Consider the following 26,972-nt stretch of genomic DNA (forward strand, 5'->3'; position numbering starts at 1 on the left):
CAGTCACAGCAGTGTGAAAAGCAGCATGTATAGACTTGCCATTGCAATTTTGCTGCTGATGTCAGCTCAAACATTGCCAAGGCCAAATATACAGAAACACAGTGTGTGTGAATGTGCTGCATCAGCAGGTAAATACAGAAATTACACTCTGGTTTCAGTGGCTGTGCTTGTTCTGAAGCTTTACTACACAAAGTTAAATGATGATCTGTGATCTTAACAATGAGAAGGATTTGTCTTCTGTTGAAATCCATCATGTTTACTCCACACAGTGTACTGTGGAGGAGTCAGAGTAGTTACAGGGCAGGACAAATTCACCTTAACACGGGCTGAGTAGTTGATACAGAAATGGTCATTTGGCGCTGAAGTATTCCTCTGAGAAAACCAAACAATATTGAGTGTATTTTTGCTGCTGTTGAAGCTGTCACAGCCCATGAGACGGGCCATCTAAACCTTATTTTTACTTGCTCTCAAGAGACCCTGTTGCTGGTGATGGACCAAATAATGGTTCATGAATATAGTCAACTGACAAAGTCTGGTCGTAAAAGTGATTTTTGTATGCTTTCATTTATTTTGTCCAAAGTTAACATTTTTCAGTCATCTACTGAGTTTATTTATTGGGATTTAAAGCAGAGGGAGAAGAACAGAAGTGAAAGTATTTCATTTTTGTGTTTGGCTCTGTGCGGAATTTTATCCATCTAAAATTTTGAAAGAAAAAAAAGCCTCATTTATTTGACATTGTTCTTTTTTAACAGATGTAAAGAATAATTAGCTCCGTAAATGACCACTCACAGCACAACTGTAACAGATAGTCCAGTGAAACCTTCAGTTTGAGGTTCTGTGAAATCCATCTCTTCACGTCAATTTATCCAGCTGTTGGTAACCCATCACCTCCATGGTCAAGTGAGGACTTTTGCGGAGGAGGCAGAAATCCAGCTGTCTGTTCCCCTGCCTACAGCCTTGGCTGTAGAAGGTCACCCAGCTCTGGTTGAGATTAGGTGGCCCGGCAGAAACTCGTTTCCGTGAGTGTAGCGATAAGATAAGATCCCCACTCCCACTCCGGTCCTTGATTGCATTTCCACCTGGGTCGTGGGCACAGGTTGGCCTGTTCGGACGCAAGCAGCATCTTCCGAAGTACTTGGCTTTCGACAAGGGCACACAGTGCGTCAGACTGTGGTCTCATTGACACAATCTGCCCCTGATCTGTGATATTTCGTGACTGGAGGAGGTGATAATCCAGTGGAAAAAGGGAATTACAGCTTGAAACCAAGGCGATCTTAACATGTTTAACATCTTTGGCCACATTTGGGCAACAATCCTCTCATCTAGGAGGCTGTGAAAAAGTGCCAATGTGAGTCTAAAGGATAAAACCTATGCCTTATTTCTGAGGCATATTTAAAGCAAGGCAAGTCAGAGGCTTATCTCTTGCAGTGGAAGGTTTCTTAAACTTACCTCTTAAAAACCAACCATGAAACACCACAAGCACTTCTCTTAAACATTCGCTTGGAAATGTTTTTTGAATTCAAACCTTGAAAGGTGGCTCTGAAAACTTTATAGCTTGTTCCTTTGTGTAGGAAAATAGTCAGTTTGGATTGACAAGCGTTACAGTGAATTCCAAGAGCATCCCAGTTTCATGGCAAAATAAAACACTCACCTAAACTTCTCAAACCACTCTTTCAGCATAATCCATTTCCCCTCTGTCCATCTGTACGCTCCACTTGTGCCAAACGCTCATATTTTTGCTAAAATATGGCTATGTATACAGCTGGATTTGCTGCCAGTTTGTATTTTGTCATTTTAGATTTAAGATGTTTTTGACAAAACAGGCCCAAGACTGTAAACAGTTGAGTGTTAAATTCAACTTAGCCTCTGAGACCATTAGAGGACACCTTCTTAAAGGAACAATTACATGAAAAGAGCTGTTTTTGTCAAGAGTTAGGTGAGAAGATTGACAGCATTTGACTGATTCCGTTTAGCTTCTTTGATATCAGGGTCCTGGTACTGTGCATGCTCCCTCAGTGTCACACTCACTCAGACTTTTCAATAGAACAGAGCCATCGTTAGTGTCATTTTTATCCAACTGCTGCAACTTTTCTGCAGATTTGACAAATAAGCGTAGCTTCCTGTGAGTTTTACCAACCATAATACCCCAGCACAACATAACCAGTATCTTGTTTGTGGTTGTGAAGATGCAGAGATGTGCAACACTAATGTCTTGCATTTACCAACAAAAATCACTGCTAATGATCGTGCACCACAGTCCCCTGATGTTCTGCCTGAAAGCAGGGTGTAAACAGTTGGTGGAACACAGACGAAATTCTACAAAACACACCTGGAGAATGGCTGAAACACGTTGAAAACAGACAAGCCCAATCACTATGACAGAGGCTGTTGCATCCAGATCGATTACAGGTGCTGAAATAATCAGTGAGTTAGATTAAATATACATGGTCAGTGGTAATGTAAGTGTAGTGTAAATCACAAACTCAGTACAGAGCAGTTTTATTCTCACTGGAAAAAGTTGCCTGTAATATTGAAAGAATAATACAAAAACTGTGTTTGTAATTTTAACTTGCTGGCACAGTTTCATTGCAAAAAAATGTCTGAAAACATTGCAACATGTATGATTAGAAAAGCTGCTGTAAAGTCAAGCATTTAAGAGTGCTTCAGTCCCAAAAAACACCTGCAAAATCCTGGATGGCCTGAGCTGCTTTAGCTCTGTTCAGAGGTAGTTGTGGTTTCATGGGAGTAGCTTGGTATTTAGTATAGATACATGAGAGTGATGTGGATTCTCTCATCTAAATCTCAGCAAGAAAGCAAAAAGAGTATTTTCCAAAAATGGTGAATTACTCCTTTAAATATAGTGTTTTTCAGTAGTCAGATTTGGAAGCGTCCACATTGATTTCACTCTCAGTCATGGGTCTTTTTCCATGTTTGCTTTTGCATATGTATGCTTTGCTTATTTTCAAAGCCAGCAGCGAGGTGCCTGGTCAGTCTGTGAATATGTAGATTTTCTCTGAGCGCGCCTCTTCACCTCTGCTGATGGGGGAGGAAGTGGTGTCTGGGCCACGGAGCAGACTGTATTTGGATGTTTTCACCGATGGCCTGCAGCACAAGAGGTGCCTGTGGCTGAGCTCTGGCTGTGCTGGACTGACTGTCTGGGCTGAGGGGCTGCTGGAGAACATGATGTGCTCCAGTGACTCCTTATTAAGTGTCTGCACAGCCAAGTCTTGACCAGGTGGGAGAATAAATCTGCTATTGCACACGGTGTGTATGGACTAATGCGGACAAAGGGGATCGCATGGTCTATTTCAGACAGTTTTAAACACACACGAGCACAGACACACATCCTGCAGCTACTACGATGTGTGAGGCCTGCTTCACATCTCCTTCACATGCATGTGTGAAAGTCACGGCTCGCAGTTTGTCCATATTTTCAGTGAAGACGTGAGAGCAATGAATTGTTTCCTGCCTGCACCAGTGAACCCATTCAGTATGGGTATTAACTAAGGGCTATGAACTGTTATCCACAGAAAGAAATGCACAGCTGGACCTGACTCAGAATACGCAGTTTGGCTCCTGGCCAATCTACACACCAAAGCTGAGTTATTAAGTGCAACAGAACACCTCAGTAGTGACTCTGCACAGTGCTTTGTCTGGGATCTGCTCACATTTAAAGGGCTCGGAGTCACCATAGAATAACACACCAGAAGAAGGAAATATGTTAATCATTCATTCAAGTAGCCTGAAGCTACAAATACCCACAATAATATTTTGGAGAGTATTCTAGGGATGTGCAAGCCATGTGTTCATGTCTGCTGAGCTGAAAGCATAGCATATGATTGAAGGACGTTTATTGTTGTAAGACTGAAACCTAAATGGAGTTTTTTAGTCTAAACTCATTAATCAATCAGTCAGATTTTCTGTTATTGCTCTTGATGCATCACTAATAAAAGTATGAGCTCTAGTAGCTACGGGCAGAAGTATGCTACACATCATTACCTTCTCCACTGTTAAGTTGTTCAGTTCATTTCCCTGAAACCACGAGCACCAAAGAATAATTCATTCAGACTTACCAGCATGGTAAACAAGAGACAAAAAGGTGGTGTCTCTATCTCTGGAGCGGCTGTGAAGTCTGACTGTGTCCACTCCTCAATTCTTTATACTCCTTTAGTCTGTAAGGGTTCACCACTCAAAAGAATCAAAAGGGTTTTTCATAAAAATGAATCCAAGTTGTGAGTATTGTTTTAACAGGACAAATAGGTGTTGTGTCGGTATGCTGGGTTTCGTAATGTTCTAGCGCTTTAAAACGAGTAAGAGCAAGGAATTTAAATCCTGTCACAAATACACACCGGATGAGTTCAGTAATTGGAGAAAAAAAAGCCCCGGCTGTTAATTGAGGTTTTACGGTATGACTGTTTCCATGCTTAACAGCACCATGTTAGCATTGAGCACTCCAGCATTTAGCTCAAAGCCTGAATTTAGCCTCTGTTTCCAGAAAACTTTCTCTTCTCCAGTCAGTGGTACATTGGTCCAGTTTGGTGAAGAAGAACCTAAGAAATAAGAGCACTTGTCTTTTTTTAATTAACATCCTGAAATGACATACGGGGGGGCTGGAGCCTATCCCAGCTGACACTGGGTGAGAGGCAGGGTACACAGGGCTGACACATAGAGACAGACAACCATTCACCCTTACATTCACACCTACGGACAATTTAGAGTCACCAATTAGCCTGCATGTCTTTGGACTGTGGGAGGAAGCTGGAGTACCCAGAGAAAACCCACACTGATACAGGGAGAACATGCAAACTCTGTACAGAAGGGCAACCGCAACCCTCTTGCTGTGAGATGACAATGCTAACCACTGCACCACCGACAAGTCAAAATGTCTTCCATGAAAAAGGCCTATAAGGGAGATTTTTTGTCTGTTTTCATTTGGCTAGTTTGCTTTTTCAAACCAACAATCTTCATCATACTCTGGATTTTTACTCAGCGTGTCTTTTAGACAGTGGGCCGTTTGTTTCATAGATTCATATTTCTTTTTCCATAAAATGACCAGTACTCAGCTCGCCTGGATGATCTATATTTTTTTATTTCTGTTATTCACATTCGTCTGAAGAAAAGAGTGATGATTTCCTCAGCTCCAGTGGTCCTGATCAAAGTAACAGAAGCCCCTTTTCTCTCTTACACCCTTGTGGGCCTCTAAAAGAAAGACAGCCCAGGCTGAGAGCCAGCGTGAAGAGGGCTAGTAAAGTGACAGTTTTGGGCTTGCAAGTCATAGGAAAGAGTGTAGTGCCTGGCTGTGGCTTTATGTATCTGCGGGTAGTGATTTCCTGAAATAATAGCAGAATCATTTTCTCAAAATTCAATTATATATTGTATATAAAAGACCTAATGCGCTGGATTTAGAGAACAAATGAGAGTTACAGTCAGACGGAGCCGTGCTGTAGACTAGTGCTGCTCAGATTTCATCCAAGCTTTAAACCTCTCGGGATTCTGAGGCAAAATATCTTTTTGACGGTTGGCTGTTGACCTCAAGGTGTTGGTGTTTTGCCACTTATGCTCTACCAAAACAATGACCTCATCCTGAAGTGTTCTTTTCAGTTCTTTCTGCTTTGCTTCAATGGTGTAGGTATCAAGTTTGAACATTTTTCCATATGTTCCCTCTGTCACACACTGAAGTGGCCTCTTGCACCCTGCTAACAAGCCACCACCACATATGTGCTGATGCAGAGCTTGGCACTATGTAGACACCTAGATCCCCTGTTGCTGCAAACTGTAGAGTAAAAACAAGCAACTAAAAACAAGAGGCCTGTCTGGGGATACAGTCGGGTGATAGGGTAGAAAATAAACATAAGGGGCCGGTGATATCTCGAATCTGCCATCTTTCTCTAATCAGATTACCAAAGGCAACATCAAACACAGCCACTGGCTCTGAATCAGGGTGAGGCAGAGCAGATGATTGTTTTATCAGCTGGAATTCGGAGATATCTTTGACTGTATGAGTGACTCGCTGGAGTAGCTCACCAGGCACAAACAGCTGGCGAGAGCACAGTGTCAGATAAGAGTAGAGCTCACACACAAGTCAAACTGCACACACAAAACCAGCAATGTTTTTATTTGCACTTGTGCTCAGGTTTTTGTATGGCCGTATGCTGTCATGGAATGTCATATGTTTTTCAACCCAGGTTGTCAAATACCGACACTTTGTCGCACCCCTCGGTGTCTTATAGCAAAGGACAGGGCAGGCTCTTAGCGTGTTAATGTGACACACTGCTGAAACACATTATAACACATGGTTAATGTTGTGAAACATTTGTGGTTTGGGTTATGCAGCAAATATACTTGGTAAGGTTTTGTGCTGTGTGATGTTTTGTGCTTAAATAAGTAGATTTGTTGTGTAGAATATCCGAAGTCACTATTAGGACTTAGGATGCATTCACACTGGTGCTATTTGGTCCGCTTTAAATGAACCCTGGTCCCCTTCCACGGATCGTTTGGTTCGTTTGGAGTGGTGTGGATGCTCATTTGAACTCTGGTGCACACCAAACGAGCGAACCCTGGTCCGCTTGAAAACTAGGGCTCTTGGTTCACTTACAAGTGAACCCTGGTGCGGTTTGCTTACAGTGGGAAATTCAAACAGACTATCCAGCGAACCGAAGAGAGGAAGTGAACCAAAGAGAGGAAGTGACGTAGAGCGCAGTGTTTTGGGCAGAAAAAAAAACGGGAGAAGCAGAGGTAAAAAAAAAAGTTGGAAAATGTCTCGTGGGCAGATGTAGAGTAGTGAAGAGGTGCAGACGCTTACTAGTGTATGGTCAGAGGACTATATATCACAGTTGCTTGTGGCTACCCACAATGGATTTCCATTTTTCGGTCCTGGCCAATCAATGAGCCGGGTTTCCTTTTTCCTCGTGCTTTTTTTCATCCTGGTCAGTGGTTGTTTCGGGAAATACCACCCCCAAACGAGCAGCAGTTGTAACTGCGTGACGTTGTCCAGGTGGTTTGGTCCGCTTTAAAAAGTATAGTGTGAACGTGAACCGCACCATATGAAGGTGTAAAATTTTTCGGCGTTTGCTGCCCAATCGAACCGAGTCCCCTGGACTATCCAGGTGTGAATGCACCCTTAATTCAAAATTCAAATTGTGAACTATGAACATGAACAAGTCATTTTAATCGGTGTACAAACAACAGATACGTTACATTTGCATGTTTCATAAGTATCATATCAACGCTGCTAAAGTGACATAGCATATGATCTGACTTTGTTACTGGGAGGTGGAGGGGATGGTGAATGACGTGACACCAAGGCAAGACACCTGCCAAGCTTCAGACTAATGCAGAACACTGTTCGAAGCCAACAAACAGTAAAAACACTTGTTTTTCTGGTCTTCACTGCATTTGTAGCGGCTATTTAGCATCTAAAGTTGTTGTTTTTTAAAGCGACCTGTTGCTGTGTTTCCAACAGCAGTAGTGTTATGAAAAGCAGTTGTTTTTTGCATTGAGACATTGCTGTGTTTTCACTGGGGATAGTGCCATGAAAAAGGGGAGTTCTTTACCTGAATATAGCTGCATTTCCTGCTGGGATTTTACCCAAAATAAATGGTATAATAATTAAGATAATAATTCAGTAACGATACAATCAATAAAATTATAGCACCAACATTGTCTGTTGGAACACACTAATGTAGGAGCCACAATCACTGTAGAAAAATAAATAAAACTTTAGTTTCTTCCTTCCAAGTAAGTACACAAATCAAAACACTAAGGTGATATATTGAGTTTATATTGATATTCTTGCAGATAGGATTTTTAATTTCCGTTCAACTTTAATCTAATCTGAGTGTTATCTTGGTCTGTCCTGATGACCCCGTCTCCTCGCCTTGATGTTGTTTTTTTCAGTATGTCCTACACTCTGCCATATCACTCAAAGATTGCTATCCAGAGGTCCCGTCTCACTTTGACGTCTCTCCAGTATGGGCGTTGAGCCGAGCGCAGGCTGATTACCATCACAGTCCAGGGGAAAGGCTCCAGGTAGCATCCCCATCGCACCCAAATATGTGGGTGGCACTGATAACAGCGGTCACCAGGTTTTGGTCCAGCTTCCCTTCCCTCTGTACACCCTCAGTGATCCAGAAAGAACCAAGATCCAGACAGACAAGACACACGCACATACACACACATCAGATAACATAGTATGATTGGTCCCAGGCTGTGAGCTTTTCTCCTCTTGGAGCCATGACTTTCGAGCTCTTAGCCAGGCTCTTTTTGTTTTCCACTTTTGCAGTGTTCCGTAGTTTAGCGTGCAGAAGTTTATCTAACAGTTTTTTGTTAGAATCTGGATATCAATCTATTTCAGACCCATTCTCGCTCCTATTTAAAAGCCAGTTGTTGTTGTTGTTCAGACATTGTTCAGCATGTCTCTGCTTCATGTCATGGAATACATTGTGCTTTCTGTGATTATTATTTCCTGGGAGGGGGAGTGTGCTTCTAGATTAGCCCTACTTTTTGGCTAATTAGAGGATGTTTTGGGTTTTCTCTGAACCAACAGGGATCATCAGGCACTTAATCAGCTCTGTCAATAAAGGAAACTGCAAGGACTGGGAGCTATGCTGATACAGAGCTCTGACTGCAGGGTGTTTGCTGGTTACACCGCCGGGGCACAATATTTGTCTGTAAAAGTGTCGCGTTACAATGTTGATGCTCAGTGTTTACGAAGCACACTTGAAACTCAGTGTGATTTAGCCGGCTTGAAGGTCATGAAATTGCAACCACATGCTCAAGACAGAACAAACAAATCAAGCTTCACAATTACAGTGTCACGGGCATCAGTACATTCTAAATCTAACCATGTGGCTTTGTTATACAATAAAAAGGCTTGTGTATGATTCATCATTTGAGTTTGCGTTCCAGTTGGCAGTATGTTTGTTGTTGAAGTTGATTTAGAGCTTAAAGTCAAGGCTGTATTGTTTCTTTTTTAACATTTCCATTGTTTACACATGCTACTACCACTAATGGTATGCTCTGTGACGGGCCTTGCTTGCCTCGCTACAGCTGTCGTCCCTTGTGTGGAGTGTAATTTCAGTAACGTGATAGGTCTAGACAAGCTTCCATCCATGGCTGCTGGCAAATGTGCCGCCGTAACTGTAATGGACCCTCGACCCCCAAATCCTTGTGCCAGCCTCCTGATAATCAATCAGGCGTGGCCTCCCGTCCTCAGCAGACCCTCCCCACAGGGTCCCATAAAGGTAGAGGGGACAAGTCAGCGCCACCTGATCCTTGCGAACACCATTAGAGGCACTTTGATGCTTGGTGTTTCTGCACCTCTTCTCTCTACACCCTGGCTGTGTGACAAGGTCTGTTGCTATGCGCACCAGTCTTACCAAACCTCATGACGGCAACTCCGTGGGCAGAGATGAACACCAGCTGCTGCTGAGTCCCGATCATCGCTTATATTGTACAACCCAGCTCTGGTCAGGGCTGATATAGCTTGGCATTATCACTGTTTACTCGGTAGAGTTTGAAGAACAGCAGATAATGAGCAGTTTTCTCTTTTCCACCATCAGTGCCTCTTGGCACTTCCTCTCCACGGTGCTCTGTTTGTGTGTGTGTTTTCAGGTGACTCACGTCTTCTGGAAATGTTTCTGTCTGGGTTTAAAATTCCTCATATTTTACAACTCTCTCCCTCATTTTCATTCTCCTTCTACCTCTGTCTTCCATCTCTCAAAGCCAGGGGCCTCAAAGCCAAGCCAGGTATGATTATATCTAGGTTGTTGCTCTCAAAGGAGCGATACACACGCTTTTTCCAGTCTGGACTAACGGGAAGGCAAATACGAAAAAAAAAGAGAGCAGTGCGTCTCTGAGTCTCTGATCTGTTTGTTTGGATCACTATCCAGCTTGCCTCATAGATAACCATTCAGTAATTTCTTCCATTTTCTTCTCTCGGAAGGACTTTTTAATGATTTGTGCAGCACTTTCACGGACCACATCACTAAATACTCATTTGTGTTGCTCTCCTCCGGGGCTTACATCTGCTGAGGACTGATAATTAGGTTTTGATGCTTCTTGTTCACTCTGTCTCTGCTGTCGGTGTCCCTTGTTAAATGGCTTTGTGCGGCATCACAGTGACAAGTCTTTGAATGCAGAGTATCTGCCAGAAGATAGAAATCATACTTTACTGGATAGAATGGATCTCTTTTATGGGAGACAGGAGTCTGGCATGCAGTTGGCTTGGAGAGGTTTGTGCGTGAGAGAGAGCGATAGAAGGCAATATTTTTCATATCCTGCCTACTGACAAGATAATTACATTTTTTCTGACCAATATGGAAATTGGAATGGTGATTACTGTCTATGAATTAAACTGCAGGCCTGTATTTATGGTCTGCATCACACTGAACTGAAGACATTGATGAGGTTCAAAGTTCGTTCTTGACCTTGAAAAAAGCAGTTGACAAAACAGTCTCACCTGAAGCCACAAAACCAATTGGCTCAGCTTAACATAAAGACTGAAAACACAGGGGGACACAACTTGCCTGGCTCTGTCCAAAGTAGAGGGTGACAAGGGAGTGAGGTTTCACTCCTGTCCCATCCCAATCCCATGACAGAGAAAAAACAAAATTCCTGTCCCGTCCCTATCTCGGAAAAATGACTCCCATCCCATCCTGTTCCCATGTTGTGTTTTTACAAAGAATATAGCGTTTATTTATATTAGAAATGCACATTTATATATAAAAAAGCTATAAAAGCTGTGCTTATTTAATCAAGTATACAGTATAGATTAATGCTGGAATAAGCACCAAACACGCAGGCAAATCCTTGTAAGTGAAAACCTACTTGATAATACACCTTATTCTGGTTCTAAATTCTTCAATCATGTTGCAGACAACTAGCACTCCGTGTGTTAGCTTGATGCTAACACATAATGGGAATTACCATCAATGCAAAATGGAAATTACCGTAGTGATCATGGTAATATTATCTTAACAAACATTACTTTCTCGTCTGTAGAAACAAGCCAGGAGCTGCTGGCAAACTTTATGTTGCTAGCTTGATATTACGATTACCATCCTGTTGGCATCCACTGATTCTTTTTCCTGTCCCATCTCAGTCACGTGATGGATAGCAAAATTGACTCCAGTCCCATGGGAATCCCACAGGAATCATGTGACTCACAGAATTCCCAAAAAGATGCCATCCTCTAGTCTAAAGTAAGGGTGTTACGATCCATTGATCTGGATAGATGCATTGATTAAATGATCAACCGCTTAATGTCATGGATTCAAAGTTAAAACATCAATAAAATGTCGTCATCTTTAAGATACGCCTTTGTTTTGAAATTCCCATAGTATGACTGTGTTCCCATTTCTGTCCTCCTTAACCTTTAAACAGTGCTAGCAGCCTAGCGCCAACAAGCACCCAAGAAAAAGACAATGAGAGTATAATTGATGTCGTCTTATATTGATCACTGGCCCCTGAATTTAATTGAGTCAAAATCATATCGTTGCAGACTTTATGATGTCAGCAGATATTTTATTATTGTCCAAACAATCAATATAATATAGTATAATATAGTAATATAGTATACACAATGAAGGACGACACTGATTCAGAACCCTTTTAACAGACTCTTCCATCAGTGGTTTATGTTGTCGTTGTACAAATTAGTCTTAAAGAGTACAGTAATGTCGTTTGATTTTTATTGCTGATTTGTAGTGACTGAATGAGTGACGCAGAAATGCATTGTACCAGAAAAATGGTACTGGTTTCTGTTAAAGATGTAGATCTTCATCTTGATAATGTACGCGCCTCAACCACATCCAAACAAATTACCGGTATAAATGTTCTCTACAGTTTTTCCACGGTTCAGATACGCTCAACATTAAACTGTCAACATATTTTTACAATCACCGTCATAGTAATTTCAGATCGTTTGTTCCATTATTAGCTTCAATCCAAGCCCAAAGGCTCCATTTCTTTAGAAAAGCAAAGGGCCAATATTTTTGCGAGCTGTGATTGATTAAATTACTGAAGGGGTCGTTTTATCACATAATGTGATTCCTTGTGGATTGAATTAGTGATTAACAGGCTTTTACTGCTGACACACAGGATGGGGCTAATACGATTAGTCTGGGAATACAGAGGGGAGGAAGTTTAAAGAAGAGTGTCAGACAGACCACCATATCCTCCAGAGTATCACTTCTCATCAAAGCTAGAGAGAACAATTGAGAATTTTTAATAACTCTGGCGTGATGGCAATGTTATTAGTTAAGTGGTACAATTAAAAAGTTCTGCTGATCTGCAAAGAGGACGATGAAAGCCAGATCCTTGTCTGAAATGAGTTTGAGTTCACTTGGCGGAAATTGGAGAAACGGCATATGTGTATTGTGCACCCTCGGCATGGAATATGTTCCAAAATCACTTGTTGCTCAGTAAATTAATCTTGTTAAATGCTTTTAAGTCCAAAATAAAAGAACCAGAGGCACATTCCTTCAGATGTTGATCTTTCTAGTTTATCTTGTTATGAAACGAACTTTTGAAATTCTCTTTTGTAATGTGAGTTTTTATGTTTTTTTGTCTGTAACTATGTGTTTTTAATTTATGTTAATTTTTCTCTTGATTAAAAGGACAGTTCACCCCAAAATCAAAACCACATATTCCTGTGGTGCTATTTATCATTCAAGATTGTTCTGGTTTTAGTTGTCGAGTGTTGGAGATATTGGCTGGAGCAATGTCTGCCTTCTCTCCAGTGTAATGGAACTAGATGGCACTTGGCTTGTGGTGCTCAAGGCACAAAAAAACATTGTAAAACCTCAACAGCAATGTTCAGAAGTTATGATCCACAGACCTTGTTGTGAGCATTTTCATGTAGGAACTATTTTCTTTCTACTGAGCTATTCAATTCAATTCAATTCAAAGAACTTTATTTATCCGTTAGGAACTTCATTTGTGCAGAGCATCAGTGCGTGTACAGTTCACATAACCAGCAACGCAACATAATATACCGCATGAATTCAGCAAATACTAACAATCAACCATCAATTAACAGTCAAAAATTGGAGAGAAGAAAGCTTGCCAGCACAATGAGTACATGATGAATAGGTAATGATAAAAACAATTGTTAAAAATATGGATAGTAAATAAATAAATAAAAGCAATCCATGGTCAAGTTAAAGGAGTGGTGTAAACAACCATGTACATACATAAATCAGGCATTCATGAGCCATGTACATATATATATACATACAAATTACATGTACACATACATACACATATACACACATAGGTCAGGCATTCATGAGCCGGGTGGATGTGGGTACAAAGCTTGACATGGCTCTCTTAGTCCTGAATGCAAGTGATCTGTATCTCTGGCCTGAAGGTAGCAGACTGTAGTGGCTGTGCAGTGTGTGAGTGATATCTGAGGCTATGTGTGTACCTTTTAGTTTAACCCTTCTGTTGTAAATGTTGATGAGTGATGCCTGCTCCAGTCCAATTATTTTACTGCTCATTGTTATGATTTTGTTTAGTGGGTTGCGATGGATGTTAGATAGTGAACCGAACCAGGCTGATATGTTGAAGGTGAGCTACACCCGCTAACCTAGTTCCAGGGTTTTCCCTGCCTATCTAAGACAAAGGCGGGCCGCTTGGGTGATTTTGGCCGCCGCCTTGGTTAAAGCGCGTGTGTGTGCATGAGGCGCGTTCAGATGTAGTGTCTTTTACGCACACAAACCCATTACTTTGAATGTAGACGCGCGTCATGTGCGCTCACAACCCAAAGCGATGACGTAGTGGTGTGCATTCAGTGTGACACGCTTGTTTATTAGTCCAGCCTACAGCTCCATGGACCTGTTTCTCCCTCCAATGTTGTGTCAGATCCCGGTTTCCCCTCGGGCTGTGTCACTCCTACTGTTTCCCACGGAGCTCTGCCCTGTTTGAAAGGCAAAGGAAGCCTGAATGTGGAAAGACATCACCTCCGAGATGTAGAATATGTATCATAGAAGAGAAACACACATTTCAGGACCACTGACTTGTATCATCAGAACAGACATGTCCTGTGATTTTCAGCCTCCTTTCATATTTAATAGAGGGGGGACAATACCTGACAGTAATACTCTCAGCTGTCAGGATGTGCCTGCTGTAAATGGTAAATATAATCATAGAAGGCTGAAAATCGCAGGACGTCTGTTCTATACAAGTCAGCAGTGTAAAGCTCAAGGATGTGGGGGCCTCCTTTAATATTTAATAGAGGGGGGGACCGTATCTAAAAGTACAGCTGTCAAGATGCCCTCCTCCACAGGCCTTTGCCACCTTGGTCTCAAAAAAACCCATAAAAACCCTGAGTTCACCTCGCACCACTGAGCTAGCTAACGTTAATCTCGTCCATAAGTAGATGCACACTTCCCTTTGCGCGGTGGTACAGTTGGTGAGTGTGGTTCATTAGAAAGAAACTAGTTCCTTCATGAAACTGCTCACAAGGACTACGGATTATCTTGACCCGGTCATGACTTCTACAAAGAGACATTGCTGCTGAGTTTTTCAAATGCAGGTTTTGGCACTTTGAGCACCACAAGCTGAGCGCCATCTCATTCCATTATGTTGGAGAGAAGGCAGACATCTCTAGAGCTGATATCTCAAACACTTTACACCTCACACCAAAACAATCTAGACTGATAAATAGCCCTACACGTAAGAGTAAAAACATGTATTTTTAATTTTGGGGTGTACTGTCCCTTTAAATAAGGGGGTAAATTAAAAAATATGCTTGAGTCATGAACTATCTGACTAGTTTGGTCCAGACAAGTCTAGCACAGGAAACAAGTAAACAACATTTGAGGTCCCAAAGTAGTTTGTTTTCCCCATCTCACTACCAGACTGTGAAAATCTATTTTAATGGCAGTCTGAGAACCAAAGGCATAGTTGCATGCTGTAGAGATGGTAACAGAGAGCTGCCACTTACTATTTTTTCCCTCTGTTAACAAAGACTCCACTGTGTGAAAGTTCAGATCCCGCTGAGGCTACATATCAGAGCTAAGCAAGTGCCTTTTAGGGAGAACACAGCATGCCGTCTTTGTGAGTTTATCAGCAAAGTGAGTACATAAACAACCACAAAGCCTGATAAAGAGCAATAATCTACAACATTATAGCACTGCAGTTACACCAGGATAGTAACTGTATCGCTTGATATTTTTAGTCATTACAAGCAACATGGAAAAAATCAAAGCTGTGACATTTGTGGATCATGTCATGTGCTGTGAATTTTCTCTGTTTATGCTCTTATCTCTCTCTCTCAGTGTACTTATTTTTACCAGTGTGTTGTTGCTTTATGTGACTTCAATCCCCCTTTTTTTTTTTTGCCTCACCAGGTTGAGCTGCATCTGAAGCCGATCCAGTCTCTGCTGCGCCACCAGAAGCCGCTGGTCTTTGTGCTCAACTCCCCCCAACCACTCATCTGGAAGATCAAGACAGAGAACCTGGCCCTGGGCATTAAACGTACCTTTCATGTGAGTCCAGCATCTCTAAGAGCCTTTAAATCCTACTTCCTAAAAACGGTGTATTCATTTCCTCACAGGCTAAACCGTCCTCCCGTTTCAGAAGTCTTCTTCTCTGAGCAAAATATTTAAAGCGATGTAAATATGCAGAGGAGGCCTTTCCAAACTCGGCAAGAGGCATTCATCTCTGTACACACACATACATAATGTTTTAGTACAGACACATTTAGCTACAGCCGAACACTTTACAATTATGAACAATTATGGAAGTAGTTTTAGATAAGTACAAGTTTCATTAACAATAATATTCTTTGATTTATATTTAATGATTCAATGTGCAATCGCGAGATTTTATTTTTACTAGCATTATGTTACCAAACCAGTATCACTCTGTCACATCGTGGTGTAAAATCTATTTATCTAAAATGATGAAATGTGCTTTCTCAGCTTTATTCACACTCTATAACCACAGGCCTCCCTCCCTCCTGTTAACGGTCCTGTTGATAGCTTGGCAGCTGTTCAAATCAGACAGGGCGTATCCGTACACCACGAAAACCCTAACAACGGGGAATGTGTGGTAGCAAACACTAAACCACTAAAGCTCCGCTGAGTAAGGAGGTGATCTCTCACCTTCTAATATTAGCTGATATCCTGAATTATATCACCACTTTGTTTGGAAATAATGATAATCCTATAAGTTGGTGTCCAGCTTGAGGTCTCGCTGATCCAGACATGAAACATTAGCAACATTCGATCGCTCAAAAAAGAAGTCTTCATCACTGACTCAAAGTGACACTTTTTCAGAACAGCCATGACTGTGGCTACAAATGGTAGTTACAGGACAATGGCACATTGAATTTACCTGCTAGACTGTAGAATAACAGGTCCACAAGTAGCAAATAGTGATAAAGCCAGTAAAGATTAGCTGCCATAAACTACTGATCACACCAGACCAATTTAGGCTGTAGCAGCAAAACTTAAATATTATGCTAATTTTCAGGTTCATACTTCTTGTAGTAGAACCAAAAATACATGTTTATATGATTTACTGGTCAAAAAACACTTTATTGTCCTCATACTTACTGTGCTTGGATTGGTCTCTCAGGCTCCAAGTAACACCGCTCAACCTTGTTTCCAATTTTTCCCAGTGGCCACTCGCAGTATTGCAGCAAAGAAAACAACAACAACAAAAAGAGGTGCAGCCCGAAATGCATTTTCCCCGTAGACCACCAGAATAGAAGAGACATCTGTAAAACTGCTAACAGGACACATCAAATTTTCAATATTTGTAAAAACCCTTGATGTCATCACAATGAGAAGTTCTTGAGCTGAGTGGGAACGTGCAGATGGTGCGGGCAGGAGTAACACTATTGTGCATAACCACAAAAATCACCAATAACAGCTTTAAAACATAACCGGAAATGTTCCAGTGGGAATATGAGACAGAATTAGGGAGAAATTAACAACATCAGCAACCAAGATTATATGTTTACCTGATGTTAGCATGTAGCTACATGTAGCAGTGTATTATGACTGTGTAAAGCGGCACTTTCTCCCATTAAATATCAATAATAAAAGTTTCTTAACTCAACTGCACATGTTCCAGCAAGAACATGAGCCAAAATCGGGCAGAAATGAACAACACTGGCAACTAATATTACATGTTTACCTGAAGTTAGCATGTAGCTACATGTAACAGTGTATTATGACTGTGTAAAGCGGCACTTTCTCCCGTTAAATATCAATAATAAAAGTTTCTTAACTCAACTGCACATGTTCCAGAAAGAATATGAACCGAAATCGGGGAGGAATGAACAACACTGGCAACTAAAATTACATGTTTACCTGAAGTTAGCATGTAGCTACATGTAGCAGTGTGTTGGCAGCTGAGGAATGACTGTGTATAGCATTACTTTCTCCCGTTAAAAATCAATAATAAAAGCCTCTAGCAGGGATATGATCAGAAATATGGGAGAAATTAACAACTTCGGCAATCAAGTTTACATGTTTCCCTGAAATTAGCATGTAGCTACATGTAGCAGTGTATATAATGAAAGCACTTGCAGTCGCTGCCCTCTGTCTCGAAAGCAGAAAAACATGTTGGAAACAGAGTATTCAGAACAGTTTGAAGCCTGAGGTTTTGCTTACAGGGATTAGTTTTACATACGTTAACCTCATTATTTTAAACTTTGGTCAGGCTTAATACAAAAAGGCAACATTATAACGTTATATATCGGACAGAAAATAAGTAAAAGCGTAAAAGGTCCCCTTTAAAGTGTATTTAATTGAAAAATTGTGCATTTATTTGTCTATAAATTCAACTTAACATTTGCAAGAGGTGTCACAGCAATATGAAAAAAGCACACCAGATTTAGGGCCTGGGGACATTTGCAGGGGGAATAAAAGAAGTTTTGGTGAAGGATATTTCAGTGTATCTGGAGCCAGGTCCCCTGGAGAGACGGCCGTTTTTAGTAAAGGTACCGGGGGGCCTCGCTGGGAAACTTAATAAAAAATGTAAAAATGGACTGCTTCAGTGCCCATGTTCAAAGGGTGTGTATCACATGAGAAAATCATGACAAAATGAGACCTCAGAAGCCTCAGCCGCGGCTTAACTATACTACAGTATATTGCGATGAAAACTCTTTTTTCTCTTTGCCTTTATATGCTCTGAAGGCTTTTCTGTATTTTTGGCTTCCCAGAAGTAATCATTTTCAATTGTACGTTAACACCACAGCAATCTGCAAGAATGTGGTATCAGGTACACAAATGATTTCCACATGTGGTCCAGAGTTTTCTTGCTTACCTCTCGTGCGCAAAACATCCTGCTGTGAAAGCCACTACAACATGGAGGAAAACATCCATGGATTGCAAAATCCTTGTGCTATACACAGACACAGACACAGACACACACACACACACACACACACACACACACACACACACACGTTATATAAAAAGTCGTCTGCTGCCCTGACATATTCGCTTTGTCCTGGCTCCTTTGATTTTAAGAGCAGCCAGTGTTAATATGCATCTTCTAGACCATATGAAACTTTCTAGGCTTATCTGACATGTGACTTCAAGCAGATTTATTAGTACATCGTCACCTCTTAAGGATAGGGTTACGTCTTTCACTCATCTTGCATCCAGATAATTATTTCTTTGAAGAGGATTCTTAGTGAAATTTAGAAAATATGTTGTTCTAAACAAAACAATTCGCCTTGAAAGACATTTTTCGGTCCCTTTTTATAGGTTTCTTGTGCGTGAGTAGGATCACAGCTTTCAGAGAACAACATGAAGACATGAGGCTCCTTTTAATGTTCATTTCCTGTGGTAATAGGAATAAATGTTCTCGTGTCAAGAGAAGTTGTTGAATTTCATGCAGACAAATGTGCATCTGGCCTGCTTGTATTTTCCTAAGCTGTGATATTGTGTGGCCAGTGAGATGGGTGTTTCTGCAGAGACCAGCAGGTCAGCATCACAGTAAGAGTCTCCCCTTGTCAGTGGTGGCAGATGGAAAACAGCTGACAGCCATCATTTAAGCCTTCAGTCCAGGCAGGGCTGTTGCTGTGTGTCTAATGATGTTGGACATCAGAGAGAAACGGGTAATGAAAGAAAAAGAGGCTGCTCTGAATATACTTTTTAAGAGATAAGACGCATCTCTGTGTTAGAGGAATGTGTATCTTCCGATTAATTTACAGTAGCTACACATGCTCAGCCATTTATCTGACTGGAGCAAAAGTGTTCTTTCTGAGACAAAACTGAGTTATAAGTTTTCTCTGCTGGCCCTCAGTACAATACTTGTCTGCATCTGACACATGATGATTTTCAAGTGAGGCGAGTAGAGATAAAGAGAATCTTAACAGTGAAGAAGGAGATCCCTGCAGTCAGAATAAGCTGAGCTAATGGTTTTGACTGACTGCAGGGGGCCCTGCTGAATTAGGTGTTAAGTATTTTGTGTCTGAGTGACAGCACTGAGCCCTCTGGCAGTGCAAGCTGATGGTATCTTATCCGCCAGCCTGACCGTCCTAGATGCTGCTCCTCTTCTCTCCACAGTGACACCTCATTAACATGCCACACAACTCAAATACCACACATCATCCTGCTGGACGAACAACCACCAACCTTCTCTTTACTCTAATATGAACGGAAGAACGTCAGACTGTTTCAGTTCTTTGCAAGCTCCAAACCCAAGGGCTGAACAATTAGGTCAATGTGGAAGTGCCAAAAACTGCAGTTCCTGTAATGGCCACTTGAGGCTGGCTCCAAGAGCAAGTCAATTCCCATAGACCCCCATGTTAAAATGCCCAACTTTACAGCAGAAATAAACACGTGTACAGCCTGGTACAAAGAACGGGTTTGGTCTCTGTAGCTAAAATCCCCGTTAAGGATGACTGTACAGGGCTGTTTAATACTGTTAAGGCTCAAAGTTATAAGCATAATAAGGGCGTGGTCACAACGTCAGTTAAGTAACGTAACCATGGCGTTACCCCAGAGTATAGGTGTAGCCATAGCTGTTTGAATTACAGCATGTTTCCAGCTCATGAAAGTTAATTGTAATGTTTTGGTTTCCCAAAAAAACACTTGTTCAGCGTCCGGTTGTACTAAAAGTAACTTTTTTTTTTTACTGGCTAAAATTAGCATTAACATTATCACAGTTAACCATTGACCCAAGCTAGCAGCTAGCGTTACCCTCTGGTCACAACATGGTCACTTTTGGCTCCAAAAATCCAACATGGCAAGGGCCAAAATGCCAAACTTGAGGCTTCAACGCAGGGAGTTCAACAATAGAAGATGTCATGGTGGCTAAATCCATTATCTTATACAGTCTACGATTTTCCCAAAGAAGATGTCCCAACCTGTGCCGTGCGTCAGCAACCAGGCTAAGCAATGTGTTGACAGTACCTGACAGTTATTATTTCTCTTTATTAGAGTCTGTATTATGTAAGCCTATCTAAAATATCACAGTACACAAGAAACAAAAATTATTCTAGCAGAGGAGATGATTTAAATTGAAGAGTATTACATTAGGTCTAAATAAATTACTTGGCCTCTCATTTGTAGTGGGAGAAATCACAACAGCGCCTGTCAAGCTTCTTGTTCTTGCACAGTGTGTAAGCAGTTTTTAATAATGCTGGCGACATATTTACCACTTGAATTCACAGTAAGTTTTGAAACGATGTGTCCTTGGTTTCAGACAGTCAGACAAAAGCAGGATTCCAGTATCTAGCGGGAAGTGGTTACACTTTTGGCCCCTTTTTTTGTCTTTTTAAGCTAAAACAGGGATACCACCCTCCACGCTGAGTCTCTTACTGCAGCCCTGTGCACTCTGCTCCAACATATGGTGAAATCCAAAGCTTGGCAGGCCTGCCGCACCTAGTTACTGTTGCTATGATTGGACAATATGATCGGGGGAGGATTTTTTTTCTGCCACAAAAGTACATATGTACCGGGATCAGAGATGCAGAAATCTTGGTGCATTAGTGACTGCCAATTCCCGCACTTAGTGATCCATGCCTCTCAGGTGGAGGAGCTGCTGTGGTGAGGTCTTACAGTAACATAGTCGAGAGGAACTGGTTTTGAGCTTAACATTTCAGAACAGAAACCCACTGCCAGACCTCCCTCACTCTGCCTTTCCATTGGAGAGGCTGTTTCCTGGGGCTAATTGGACTCTGATTCGGGCCTGCCAGTCCTTGTTTCCTGGTCCCGGTGCTCTGGGCTCCGTGGACACAGATGGGCTGCCTGCTGGAAAACCTTCAGAGATGTTGAGCACACTGTTGCTGTTGGCCACTGGTCCCTGCCGCCTTTTAAAAGGCCAGAATCCAGACTTTTGTTGTAAAACATGTTCTCTGCGGTACTCCCCGTCAATCGGCAGCAGGCAAGAATCATCATGGGTCTAAAATGACATGAAATATAAACACTGAAATCATGCCAAATTTTATTTTACCAAGGGACACCAGGATTCCAAGTGAGACACATGTGCAGAGTGTGTTGTGTTGACTTTGTGGCCAAGTGTATATATTTCTTTCTGATGGTTAGGGGAGGGGGCTGTGTTGCATCTCTGCTTGAAAGGCTTGATCTGGATCAAATGTTTTGTGACTCTGGATGGAACAACACTGTAAAGTTTAGCTGTTGGCTCGCGTTGCCTATTGTTTGTTTGCCAAGCTTCGCCTTTTCACTCCTGTAGTTCTTTCATTAGTCTACAGCTCAGGGTATGAGCTGTTTCGCTCTCACACGAGCTCTCAATGTACGTAATTGCTAATGGAAACCATGGGTAGCCACTATTGGTTTTTACTTGGAGACAGGAATGGCAGAGGAACGTTCCCGAATGGCGCTGAAACATATGGTATTGTTTTCTCCACAAAAGAGGCTGCCAGTTCACAGGAGCACACGCACATTTGCAGTGTGATTAGCTCCCCGTATCTCATCAAGAGAGATGAGATCAAATCAGCCACAGAGGCATTTATCACATTAATATCACCAGAGAGTTATTGCATGCTCATATTATCTATCAACCCGTTCTGCACTTTCCATCCCCCTCCTCTGTTTGTAACACCTCTTTATTTCTAAACAGCCTTTTGTGATTTCCCAGGCTCAGGGTGTTGCTCAGTGGAGGATTACAGCTCTGTGATAATTGATCTCAAACACTTGGATGCCGTCTCCTTTTTACTGCTCATATGGAGGTAATATGTTGGTGCTCATAGGCACAACGGGCAGGAATTATACTGTTAAATGTTTTGGCCCATGTAGGGTACTGACAGATGTGCTTCTATCGCAGAGATAATGAAGAGAGGCGTTATCTTAACTAACTTTAAACATATATAATATTAGTTAAGACAGGAGCTGCCATTTGAGTTGCTGGAGAACTGCCTGCCTGCAAATACCATTACAAACATAAGTACATGAGTTTCCACCATCACGGACATGAAAGCATGAGTCTCGGTCCCCATGGTATGTAACTCGCTTCTCCTCTACATTCTTTGTATGCACTCAGCTGCCAAGTCTGAGGAATTCCTCTTAAGTCGAGGTTAGATTCCGTTTTCATGTATTTTAACTTCAGAACACATTACAGGGCCTTCGCAGCTAACAAAATTTACCTTCAAGATACTTTTTGGCAGTAATAGCAACAGATTGCTTAATAAGAGATGAGCTCTGTTTTCTTACAGTGAGGTTATGCTTTAGTTGGCAGCACAGAGGAACTCTCTACTCCAGAACTCTGGACCTTTTTGCTTAACACGACAGTATGAAAGTAACAGTATTTAGAGTATTGAGTGACCGCTTATGTAAATAGTAAGCACTCTAGTCTATTTATATTTATATATTCTACCTATTTAGATTTATATATTCCACTAAAGCTCATGAAAGAAATTGTTCTTTCCTTTCCAGCACTTTAAAGGCTCTTTTTTACTGAAATGGGGCACCAACACAAATGACCAGCAAATTTTGGCAATTTTGGTGACCGCAGGCATTTGCTTAAAACAAGTGCAACCATACACTATGTATAAAGATGTCTCCACTGACCCCCACTGTACAACAATATAGGGCTGTATTCAAACAAAGAAAATCTCAGGGGACTGAAATTCTACCTACTCTTCAACTAATCGATCTATCTCTGTATTAAATCGGCCACAGTGTACTCTACCAGGTAGCACTGTGTGCCCCAAGAAAGCTGTCTTTTCCTAGAATAGGGCTCAAAACCAAGAAAAAGTACCACGCACAAAAACAAATCAGCAAAGCTTGGCAATTTTAGCGAGCACAGGCATTAGCGCAAAACAGATGCAACTACTGACTGTAAATAAAGATGGAAAGCACATCTTCACCTCCTCCCACTGTACACAACATGAAGCCAAAATATCCCAGACACAGCCACTGCCATCTTGCACTGGTGACGTCACTGGGAGCCAGAGTCTGCGTCATAACAACTCTGCTGTGACGCCCAAACACCTGTCCGACCAATCACAAGCAGCACCATTGAACATAAGCACACTGATTGGCACACATAGCTGTCAGTCATGATGTCTAACCCCCTTTTAATGCCATCCAGAAAAACGAACACTTGAACATACCGCCCTGTGTGATAAGAACTACATAAAATGACAGAAACCATCTTTGGGAAAAATTTACTGATGTGTTTTTTGAGTTTTTAGTTTGGCCCATGTCTCAGGCTTTATGACCTGTACTGCAGCCAGCCACCAGGAGGTGATTTAGATGTTTTGGCACTTTTGGGGAGTTGTCATGTCATCCATCTTTTTTTATACTATCCACTGGTACAACTAAAACGCAGATGGACACAACGTGAAAGAGAGCTGAATCCCAAATCACCCCTTACCCCAACCACTTAGCTCTACCCCTCTTTATGGATAGGGCAACATGGCCCTCCAAATGGAGGTTTTTCAGAGGCATACTCTAAACATAGTGTTATGATATATCTCCCACATCAACACACTGATCAGAAAAACTGTCATCTATCTGACATTAAGTCTTAAGGCAGGGTTTCTCACACATTCGTTTGTGGATGCCTGCCACGATATCAACCTCTGGCGCCACATATTGATTCTCTATTTTTGGAGCTGGACCGTTGATTCGGGGCGCTGTTGGAATATACTGTTGATTATTCACAGGACCACACCCTTGGAGCGCAGAGCGTACTCTTTGCACTGACGGAGCAGCAGAACATCCGGCACAGGAAAAGTGAAACTTAACTGTTTGTTGTGCTGTTTCTAAAATGTAGCTCTCACTCACCTCTGCAGCAGCTGCTCTTTTCATCCATCAATCATCAACTCCGCTGATCAAACTCCACAAAGTGCTGCTGAATTTAGAAAGGGAACAGAGAACCAAGACAATACAAAGGGACACGCACCTACACAAAAACTAGTCGCCCCTGTTAATTAATGCCATCGACAACTACTGATGACGTATCAGAACATTTGTCCTATTGCATAGAGTATGCTTTCAACCACTACACCTTGTCTGTCTGTTACAACAGGTACAGCGGCATTTGAAAATGAGAGGTAGGGGTTAAAATAAGAAATGGGATTGGGCACCTCAAGTTCCAAAATACAAATTCACATCACCCTAAATATACTGTTAATGAACCGACAGCTAATAATGCCCAAACTGCTGGAATGTTGGCGCGGCTGGTTATAGATGTGCAAACAATTAATAAAGGCTAATGAATGCATTTAAACTCTGTTGTTCTTCTCCTTCTACAAATATTTGTATGTCTTAAAGGTCCAATGGACATTTGGAGATTTGCTTGTTAGTGTTTAACAAAATGCACATGGTCCATTAACGTTAAATCTTGGTGTCTCGTCTGAAGACTTAAGTGATTAATGAAGGTATTCACTCTGTGCCAGCTGTGTGGAAAGTAAGCAGGATTTTTAAGGAGTGAGATTGTTCTCCTCGGTCATTGAGTTCTGAGCAGAAGGAACACAAGTGAACATGATCCCCCCGGAAACACGGAGGGTGTTTCTGCCTCCGCAATCTGAACTATCAGTGTGTTTTTAATTTATCTATCTATTTCGGAGATAACTGTGCGCTCGTGCCAGCTAAACCAGCCAAATTTGTCCTGCATCTGTGTTTGTGATTAAAGCAAGCCTGAACAGCTTTTAACACAGATGCAGTTTGGAGCCAAAATGAGCAACAAAATTTCACTGACCGCTTAATCAGCAAAACACAGCCTTGTCTGCACTTCTCCTCCCACCTCAAAGCAAACTGTGTTCATTTTGTGCCAGGAAACTACCAAACAGGCGCAGACGCAAAGAAAAAAAAAATAGACTTGAGTCTGAGGAAAATTGCATAAAAACTGCATTTGCCCTTGCGCTGGCTTTGCCCTGCAGAAAAATAGAGCCCTTAGTATTTTGGGTCTGTCAGCTGAGCATGCAGCAGAGGAGACAGAGAGAGAGGGAGAGTATGTTAAAGCCCAGAGTGGGTCCCTCACTTCCCTGTTTCAAATTCCTGAGGTTTCCAGTGCTCTGGAAGGCCTGGAGCTAATTTGGCTTTCAGGCTTTCCCCTCTAATTCTTTGCGACTAATTACAGTCGTATTCCTGCAATTAAACTGATAAACTCTGCCGAGCTTGGCAAGGTTCGCGAAGAAACCCCAGCCCCTCCTTACTGGCTCTGGGCACCACCTATTCGCCATCTTTTTGTGTTGCCTTTCGCCATAGTAAACACACTAAATATAAAATCAACCTAAATTCTTCGACAGAGCCTGTTTCCTAGGCCGTAGTATTTACTGCCTCCGGTGACAATGCCAGGAACATCGGGGGGAGCGTCCAGAGGTCAGGCAGATGTTGCGCATGAAGGGATTTGAGCGGTTATGTCTGAAAAACCTAAACACCCCAAAGGGATATTATTCTATTATCATTAAAGCATGATTGCAATTTAGGGACAACTTCATAACATCATCACAGAGAAGTGGTCTTACGTATTCCTCTTGGATTCAAGTGGCTTGAATGTTTTAATTGGGCCTGCCAGCACTATCTCAGCTCATGCATACAGATAGGTCACCTAGGGAGAAAGAAAAACAAGCATGGAAATAAAATGAGGTGGGCTGTCTAGACCATGTGCTTGGACTCATTTTGGTCGTTCGCTAGATTTTTCAGCACATGTGAATGTTTATCTCTGCAATGAAGCATACGGGCTGAGCTCCATTAAGTGCTAAAGGGGTGGTCCTTCCTCAATACGGCCAAACGCAAATCAGCACCTCTTTGCCCTTCATATTTTTAAAACTTCTCCCTCATCTTTTATCTGTGTTTATTTCACAGCAACCTACAGTTTTATAACTGTAGAATTCAGTGTATGACGTTCAGAACGTTATTGTCTGAATCTATTAAAAGTTGGTTGTGCTAGTAGTTTAATGCCTGTGTACTAGTATAGCCTAAACTTTTATGTGTGAGTGTTTCACCTGTTGTGAGTGTGTGCCCAACCAAGCGTCATCCTCCGAGGCTGAAAAATGAAGCCAATGCAGAAGTGCTATAAACTGCAGTTCCTCTAATGGCCACTTAAGGCTGGCTGTGAAAGTGAGTCAATCCCCATAGACAACCATGTTAAAACCCAACTTTAAAGCGGAAATAAACATGTTTGCAGCCTGGACAAAGAACTATTTTGGTCTCAACAGCTTATTTCCCTTGCCTGGGACCAGACCCTGAATCCACCCACTCCACTGGGTTTAGAACAGCTGTTTATCAGTAAAAATAAAAAATGACTAATGAGTGCAGCAGGAGGACTCGATTAGCCAATTGGCACCACGGGCGGGATTAATTCTGTTGTTGAGTAGTGCACCAGAAACCAATGAGGAGCAATAACAACAAGGGCGAGCTCTACAGACGAGATAGAGGATGTTTTTGTGGCATTGCTAAATCAACATGTTTTCTTAATATCGCCCCACATCGTAGTTTGTTACTTCACTCCGTTCCACTCTTAAAACTAATGTTGGCATGACTACGCATTAGATTCATGTGGATACATTGGTCTCTAGTGAGTGGTTAGAGAAC

At 41.8% G+C, this 26,972-nt stretch overlaps 1 protein-coding gene across 1 annotated transcript in view; it reads left to right on the forward strand.

Moving 5' to 3' along the window:
* The window catches only part of tgfbr3 (transforming growth factor, beta receptor III), a 91,965-nt gene that overhangs the window by 33,237 nt on the left and 31,756 nt on the right, over positions 1-26,972 (forward strand). The window contains exon 4 of the mRNA XM_033622870.2: positions 15,354-15,491. Coding sequence (XP_033478761.1) covers positions 15,354-15,491 — 138 coding nt within the window. The remainder of the gene's footprint in view (positions 1-15,353; positions 15,492-26,972) is intronic.

Source organism: Epinephelus lanceolatus, chromosome 6 (assembly GCF_041903045.1).
Source record: "Epinephelus lanceolatus isolate andai-2023 chromosome 6, ASM4190304v1, whole genome shotgun sequence".
Lineage (NCBI taxonomy): Eukaryota > Metazoa > Chordata > Actinopteri > Perciformes > Serranidae > Epinephelus > Epinephelus lanceolatus.